The 9,052-nt window shown below is 37.1% G+C and overlaps 1 protein-coding gene across 1 annotated transcript; it reads left to right on the top strand.

Annotated features, from left to right (window-relative positions):
- Positions 1–7,589: 7,589 nt before the first annotated feature.
- LOC105301553 (glyceraldehyde-3-phosphate dehydrogenase-like) lies at positions 7,590–8,393 on the top strand. The gene is given in 1 exon segment (XM_023519985.1): positions 7,590–8,393. A coding segment is annotated over 1 exon segment (804 nt).
- Positions 8,394–9,052: the final 659 nt, after the last annotated feature.

The following is a 9,052-nucleotide window of genomic DNA, read 5'->3' as shown; positions in this document are numbered from 1 at the left end:
CTTTGGGGTGTACTGTCTTATCTCTTCACTTTCTAAATTCCACAGGACTGCAGCCTTCCTTAGAGCGGCCAGTCTCCTTCTAAAATGTACTTTCAGTAAATCTTATTTTTTCTCAATCTCGCCGACCTGTAATTCTTTGATGCATCGGCAGGGAAGAACCTAGGGATAACAACACACAATGCCACTGTCCTCCTCCTTCTCCCTCACACCACTGGGGCAATGCTAGATTTCACCTCACCCTAGTGATGACAATTCCTTACTTTTTCCTCTTTAAATTAATAAAGTTGGTTTTCTAGTAGTAAAAGATGAATCTGCCTAAAATTTAGTTGATTCACTTCATTTCCTGCATTAAGACATTCAACAATTTGTCCAATGATTCTAAGAAAAAGTGCATATTATATCACAAAAGCCTTACAGTAGGAATCCAGCTAATCTTACTTGTCTGTCACTGAGCTTGTTTGCCATTAATTCAGCATCTCTCTAGCCTCTTTGAGGTCTGAAGAAGCTAGGACCAAAGAGAATGCTGGAAATATCCTTCTCATGTGATCTTGGGTTCAAATCTGCCATTGAGAGGCACCACACAAGATTTAGAAGGTAAAGAGAGAAAAAGGACATTATTCTCTAGATTTTGCAAGTGGATGCTTGGGTGGTCATGAGATTTGAAGCACCTTCTGAGTGGGCTCTTGAGACTTACTTTATAGATGTTCCATCCTGAGATAAACTTTTATCTCCTCAAGGACTTTCAATCAGTAAAAGCTTCTAATTCCCTGTTAAATATTCTGAACTTGCAATATATAGAATGGCTGAGGTTTTCCTGAATAAATCTTGTCACATATACTCTCCAATATAACACTCCCTCAAGTGGACACACATATGTACACCCTATGCTTCAGCCAAAACAAAATTTCTGCCATTATCAAAATCTAATCCCTTGTTTTGATACATGCTACTCTCTTTAAATGGCATACTCTTGCCCTGACATTTTCACCTGAAAAATTCCTGTTCATTTTTCAAATTTAAATATTACCTCCTAATTGAGGCTTTCCTTAATTTCCACAATTATTGACACATTCTCATTTTTTTGGGGGGGGAGGAGAGGGCACAACATCTTAATCATACCTCTCATATAGTATTTATAACATAGTTTACATGCTCTCACATTGTCAAGAGTAATCATGTTTTATTATATTTTGTGGCCTCAGTTCTTAGTGCAAAGACTGTCATATAGAAGGCATTCGATAATATGTGTTAGACAAATGGTTTGTTTTGAAATACAATGTCATTAATATGAATGAACATTTTCTTTATAGCATACTCTCAAAATTGGAAGAGTAAACCTGTATGGTGGGAGTGAATCTAAGGCTCATTGAAGCATCCCAGGAGCCCCACTCTCCAGAAGTATGTATATGAACATGAAGTGACAGGTATGTAAACAGTGGGAAGGAGAATATGTTATCCTGCCTTTCAGCTTGCCTTTCTCCTCTCAATCTCTTTATAACTCATATATGTAGTTACTCCATATACTGGCATCCTAGAAAGTAGATTTTCTCAATTCCTGACTCTAATACCCTCACACTTTTCTCCTCCTGAAGACCTGCTGTAGAGGAAAGAGCCCTTCCACATTGTCACATTAATGTTACCGTGTGGCTGACCTTCCTGCAGGACGTGCCCTGGTTGCACAGACAAGCGGCACCACCTGCTGTCACAGTGGCAGTCTGGGTGCAGTGGAAAGTACTCCTGTCACATTTGCAAGGCAGCAGCAGCACAGCCAGGAGAGGAGCCCCAGCTGCGACGTCAGTTTTCCCTCATTAACACTGGGTCAAATGACTCTGGTATTTAAAATGGTTCCTCTAATTAAATTCATGCCTGCTTTTGTGTTTCACTCTATCCCAGGAATTTCTAGTCTGCTACTTAAGAAAAAAAAAAAACAGAGGGGAAAAAAAAAAGCAATCTGATTAGCCCCTTTGCTTGGGTTTTGATCTCAATAATTAGCTTCATTCAAATCAAATACTATTTAAAAAAAAGTTACTTACAACCACATATTTGATTCATTCAGCAAGTAAGGCATTTACTGAGTATGACTTGACCAGGGTTATCCTGGAGCAGGACTAGACTGATAAAACAGCTAAGTATGTCCCTTGCCTTCTTGAACCTTCCAGTCTGGTTTGGTAGAGGTGAGGGGATAAATATAAAATAAATGTACAATATACTATAAGAGTAAGTGCTATAAAGAAATATAGAGAAGAGCAAAAGGATAGAGGGGGGTCAGTGGGTCCAGATGGAATATTCTCTTAGCTGGTATAGTTAAACAACTCCACTCTAATGAGGAGTTTTCCATGTTGAGATATGAATTTAAAGCGAAGAAATAAGCCATGAAAGTATCTATGGGAAAAACGTTCCAGGCAAAGAGAATAAGAAGGTCCAGGGGGCAGTGAAGCTTGGAATGTTCAAAGAACAGCAAGAGGGTCAATATGCCTTCATCTGAGAGGTAAAGATGAATGGAGAGGTAGGCATGTATCAGATAAGTTAGAGACTTGCAACAAGAGTGGAGATTTCGTCAAAATTATTATGATAGTTGTGATAGGACTTTAATTAGGGCCACGCTCCATGTTCTTTACTCTTCTTGAGGAAGAAAAATAAATGTTAGTCTAAAATAAGTAAAACCAAGAAAGCTATTCCTGGTGCCAATCGTTCTGTTATTTGTTATGCTATTTATTTTATAAAAGAAATTACCTTTTTAAACCATCTCATTTATTTATATCTAAAGGACTTTGCCTAAACTGAAGATAAATGGAGGTGAACGTTTTTACAAAGTTGGGAGAAATCACTTTCCAGCCTTTAAAGGGTGGAGGAGATTTTCGTCAATGCCTTTGTGAAATCCTTTTAATATCCTGGGAATGCAATCATGTTTCTATATCTTTTAGAATAAACTTTAGAAATTATCTATTGTTTTACATATGAGAATGCTGTGACTTTTGCAAAAATCGCCCAGTTCTTTGGTGGCTGATTCAATCAGATGTCAATGGTAGCTCAGTATGTAGAGTGGACTTTGGAGGTAGATATATCCAGACTTACAGAATATTCCCCAAGGCAATAGCATATTTTGTTTCCTCTATTCACTTTTTCCTTTCTCTTACCATATCACTTAGAGGCTAAGAAAGTCTAAGAAGAGCCCTCCCTTCTCCCAAATATAATAACCTTCAAACTGGAATGGGCCTCTGATGTAACTAAGAACTGTGCCACATCAAATAAACAACAAAGAAATAAATCACAAACTTATTAGGCAGGATTTTAATACGTATTCTATTTTATTTTACTTTAATACGTCCTTCTATTTTATCTCACAGTCACATGCTGCTACACTTTGATTTGAAAGATGCTTCTAACACATGTAAATTTACTCCCATTGATGGATCAGTTGCTTAATCTCAAAATTGCATCTGAGTACTACTTGTTCTAAGATCTATGGTGGCAGTTTGTAACTTGATGAAAGAGAATATACAGTAGCATCTAGCAGATATTTGCCTCTGGCTTCTTGTGTGACAAGACTCTCTGTGACTTCTGGAATTGCTTCAAGCTTCTGAGCTCCCAAGAAGCATCCTTGACCAAAAACAACAACACACTTGCTGACTTAAGAGAGCATTCTTGAGGTTGTTATTCCAGAATCCAAGAATCATTAGGACCTAAGGTAAACCCAATGTTTTCCAACTGGCGATTTTTTTCATTTGCTTCTAATTCATTGTCATCGTTGTATAAGAATGACCTAACCTACACAGGATACAGACTTATTTGCTTATTCTGTCATGAACTGTCATGAACTATCCCAGGCAACTAGAGCCTCAGGCCATGGCTGGGCAAAGTATTAACTTTTGGCATTGTACCTAGTTCTATTCTTGCCACAAACTAATATTATAAACCATTTTCAGTTTTTAAAACTCAAAACAGAGATATAAAAACCTAAGTATTAAAATTGCATATAAACACTAGAAATTCCTTAACTATCTCAATGTACAAAACCTAATTGCCTTCTCCCATGGCCTTTGATGCTCTTTCCTCTTGAGAAGGCATGCTCAGGGGGAACTTATTTGAGAGTTAGATTTCCTAGACTCCATGTAGAATATTAGAGGTGTCGAGAAATATATTTCCTTGCTTTTCCTAACTGGGTTCTAAGAAGCTAGCAGACTTACTGGAGCTATATTGAAAAAAAGAGGTCAAAAAAGAGCATTAGAAATTTACTGTAACGTCATTAGGAAAAGGGAAAGCAACCCTTTTCACTGATTTGATTATCTTCTTGCTGGGGTCTGCAAGCCGCAGTAAGTGATACACACATGAAAGCCCTCCTTTCAATGGCTTCCGACTCTAATTTGATTTAAATTTCTTTTGTTCATTTTCAGCTTGAAAATGAAGGGAGGGGCCATGTGTCAAAGAAACCTCAGTCCTACAACTGCAAGAAACTGTATTCAGAAAATCACCAGTGAGTTTGTAAGTAGATTCTTCCCTAGAGCCTCCAGGTAAGAGCCCAGGCTAGTTGACACCTTGATTTCAAGCTCTATAAGGTACCAAGCTGAAAGGACCTAGCTGAGCCATGCTGTGCCCAGATTCTGAATTCATGGCCTATGAGATAATGAATAGATATTGTTTTAAGCTGTTAAGTTTGTGGCGATTTGTTATGATAGCAACAGCAAATAAATATTGAATGTTAAAATGCTATTACAGTCAGCCCAAATTTGGCAATGAACTTACTGCTTTTGACAGCCAAAAAACCAAGTGGCAATTTAATATTCAGAACATGAGGTCTTCACATAGTAAGCTTTTGTAAACAGAATATCTGGACTATTCTTTTGGCTTCCTAAAGGCAATCGCTCCTTCAGCACATTTGTCTTAAGGGCAATTACTTTCCTTGTAGGCTAGGCAGCAAGCAGTATCTAATATTCACCTATCAATCTCTGGTAACTAGAAAGCACTGCCGTCTCTTTTCTTTGTTCTCCTTCTAGAGAGAAATCTGTCTATGTATAAGAAACTTAGTTACAAGCCTCAGAAAAGAGCCATAGACACCCCATTGCCATATTCTGGCAGACTTTAATCTGTTACATATTGTCAAATCTCAACATTTAAATTAAAATAGACTTTTAAATGTGATTTCTGTTCAGCCATTTTTCACCTTGTGGACATTTAATTCCTTTACTTAAGGTAAGCATGGAGGAGGTTTCTCAAAAGTTTATGAACCCTACACATATAGTGGAGCCCCCAAGCCCTTGAAGTAAATGAGACCAGTGCATTATTAGTTTGCTAGGGCTGCTATAACTAAGTACCACAGACTGGGTGGCATAAACAACAGGAATTTATATCCGCATAGTTCTGGAGGCCTGAAATTTAAGATTACGGTTTTGGCAAGGCTGATATCTTCTGAAGGCCTCTCTTCTTGTCTTGCAGATGGCCATCTTCTTCCAGTGTTTTCACATGGTCCCCTCTATGTGTCTGTCCCAATCTCCTCTTCTTATAAGGATATCAGACCTATTGGAATAGGTTCCACCCCAATGACCTCATTTAACCTTCATTACCTTTTTAAAGACTCTGTCTTCAAATACAGTCACATTCTGAGGTACTGAGGATTAGAACTCGGTATATGAATTCTGAGGGGACATAATTTAGCCCATAACAGATGACATCCAGTTACTTCAGGAGTATAGCCTCATCTATTCATGGCCCTTCCAGTCAAGGCATTAGAAACTTTCTCACTGTGGCCATGGAGTTCCAGAAGAGGTTTATCTCTCATGTAGGAAAGAGAGTATAATAGATATATCCACAAAAATGATGTGATAGGAAGTGATAGAGCCATAATAAAGTAAGGTCTCCTGATATAAAGTCCAGTAGCCCTTCTATTGCATTGTACCATTATTACTAATTTATAGCAGAAAGCTTCTCAAGAAACCATATATATTCTGTTAGAGTGACTAGGATATTCCATTAAATTAGAAAACCATCAGCATTTCTCCGTTCAACTGTTTATCTCTCTTAGACTCTCTTCATGCTTCCTGAAGTATCCATACAATGGAGATGATATATTTTATTTAATTTCATGTATTTCTTTCACTGAACATAAAAGCTAATTAAAATAATCCTTGACATTTATTGAGTTGAGATGTAGCAAACGCTGTACAGAGTGGTTTACAAACATTACCTTATTGAACTCACAATACTCTATGAGCTAAATACTATGATTACTCCAATGTTACAGAAAGGGAACCGAGGTTTAGAGACTCTATATCTTACCAAAAGTCACACTACCACTAGATAACAAACAGTGCCAGATATATCAAGGTCTACGCAACTGCTTCTTTGCTGATGATTAGCTTCAGAATATAAAAGGCAAAACTCCTATCATAGAATCAAGAAAAGTGGCATCACTATTCATGAGTTATCATATACAATGCAAAAATATATTGACAAAAGATAACTCAGTAATTGTATTACTATACAACATAAACTTTGGCCATCAACCTGGCATTACAAAGCTTTTGTGCTTCTGTGTGTGAAACATGTCATGGGTCTTTAAACGTGGGAAATCCCTTTCTATTTTATACTAAATTATAATATTCTTTATAAATAAAGCATTACATTCACATATCAAACATGAAATTAATAATAGAATATAATCTTCAGACAAATGAGAAACTACCCTGGTACATAAGTCAAAATCATTAAGATAATGGCTATGATTACTTACATCTGAAACAATATTAAAAAGGAATAGGCATTTTCAAGAGGAAAAATGTGAACATCAATCAGTGCTTTAGAATAAACAGGCCTACATAGAAAGCGAATCTATTCCAATATTTTCCCAGGAATTAAAATTAAGCCAAAACTCACCTAGTTAACTTGCTAGAAAAAGAAAAATTCAATATTTAAATGACACTACAAATGCCAGTTGACCAATTTCAAGTAAATTACCACTTCTTAGTAATATTTTTATTTATCTAGTATTTTTCTGGCAGTCTGTGAAAAGCAACAGCTCTCTTTTCTTCTCAAGCCTTGAATTGAAACAAACTTCTCTGCAAATTTAGCACCACGACCAGGACTCCAGCTTTTTTGAAAGCCTGGTGGTCTGCTTAGAAGTGCTTCAACAGCTAACCTCACCTCGAACTGTGAAATGGCACAACGCCCTCTGCTGGTTAAAAGCCTAGGGCCACAGCATAAAAACCCTTCAAAAAGGTGAAATAAAGATTCTAGATAAACATGTACTGTGAAAACTTTCTACCAGTAGATCTGCACTAAGAGAAATGTTAAAAGAAAATTTTGGAGCAAAGGAAATTATACTGGATGGAGACTTGAATCTATGTAAAAGAATGAAGAACACCAAAATTGTAAATAAATGAGTAAACATAAAAGAAAATTGTCCTCATTTTTAAATTACTTAAAAAATAAGTGGCTTTCTTCTCTCTGTTTCACATATTGTTATACAGTGCCAGCCACATCCTTGTCAGAGTAAACAGATTTATTCATTTGTGGTGCCCAGATGCTAATGGTTGCTTTTAAATTCAACAAAGAGGAGACTATCACTACCAATGACTCTTCATTGCATAAACTACATGGCCTACATGTTTCCAAATAATTTTACACATAGCAACTTCAGGAGTGTAGTCAAGGCTGAGAATAAGAAGCTTGTCAATAATAGGAAGGCCATCTCTATATTCCAGAAGCAAGATGCCCCCAACGTCAAATGGGATGATGCTAGTAATGAATATGTTGTGAAGTCCATTGAACCTGGGGCTCACTTGACACTAAAAGGGTCATCATCTCTGCCCTTTGTTGTAACATCTGAATGTTTGTGGTGCTCTGCTCTCAGCACACTTTCCATCCCAGATTTCCTGAACTATGAGAAGTATAACAACTTCTTCAAGATTGTCAGCAATGCCTCCTGTACCACCAGCTGCTTTGCTTCCCTGATGAAAGTCATCCTAGATGATTTTGACATCATGGAGGAACCACAATCTGTCTCATCACTGACACTCAGAAGACTGGATAGCCCATCTGGGAAACTGGTATGACAGTGTGGGCCTAATCAGAACATCATTCATGCATCTAATGAAGCTGCCAACAGTATGAGCGAAGTCATCCCTAAATTGAATGGGAAGTTCACTAGCATGGTTTTTTGTGTCCCCACCCCCAATATGTTGGATATGGATCTAACTTACCACCTGGAGAAAGTTACCAAGTATAATGACATCAAGAATGTGATAAAGCAGGTGTCAGAGGGCCTTCTCAAGGGCATCTTAGGCTACACTGAGAATCTTCATGTCTCTTGTGACTTTAACAATGACACCTACTCTTCTACATTCGATTCTGGGGCTGTCATTGTCCTTGGTGACCACTTTGTCAAATTAATGTCCTGATATAATGATGACTTTGATTACAAAACAGGATGGTGTATCTTATAGTCCAAATGGCCACCAAGAAATATAAGTTCCTTGGACGACCAATCCCAGTAATAGCTAGAGAGGAAGAGAGAGGTCTCCAGCTGCTGGGGAGTGTTTTCCTTAACTTAGTCTCCTAACACACTGAGGATTTTCCATTTTCAATCCAGTTTCCATCACATATTCTCTAAAGAAGGGAAATGGCTTAGAGAGCCTTACTTTGGCACATACCATTAATATAGTGTACTATACCCCACAGAAAATATAATTGACTGTTTAAAGCAAGAATAAAAAAAAAAACCATGTTGTTATGGTAGGATTTGTATTGTATGACACAGAGAACAGAAAGGAGGAATAGCAGTATATTGTCATTGAGTAGAGAAGAGATATAATATTTTTGAAAGTCAATATGTATATACCCTAGACACAGGGCAATTCCTTAAAAAATAAAGTTGATCATAAGTTGAGTAGAGATAAAACAATATTCAAAAATATTCAACCAAAGAGATACAAGAAAGAATATGAAACAAAAAACAACAATGAAACCCTGAAATAAATAGAAAACACAGAGCAAGATCATAGATTTCACAAAATCACACTGACAGTTACAATAAAGTTAAGTGGGCAGGTTGAACTTA

The sequence above is a fragment of the Pteropus vampyrus genome, unplaced genomic scaffold (genome assembly GCF_000151845.1).
Source record: "Pteropus vampyrus isolate Shadow unplaced genomic scaffold, Pvam_2.0 Scaffold242, whole genome shotgun sequence".
Taxonomy (NCBI): Eukaryota; Metazoa; Chordata; class Mammalia; order Chiroptera; family Pteropodidae; genus Pteropus; species Pteropus vampyrus.
This window is presented reverse-complemented; position numbering and strand designations above follow the sequence as displayed.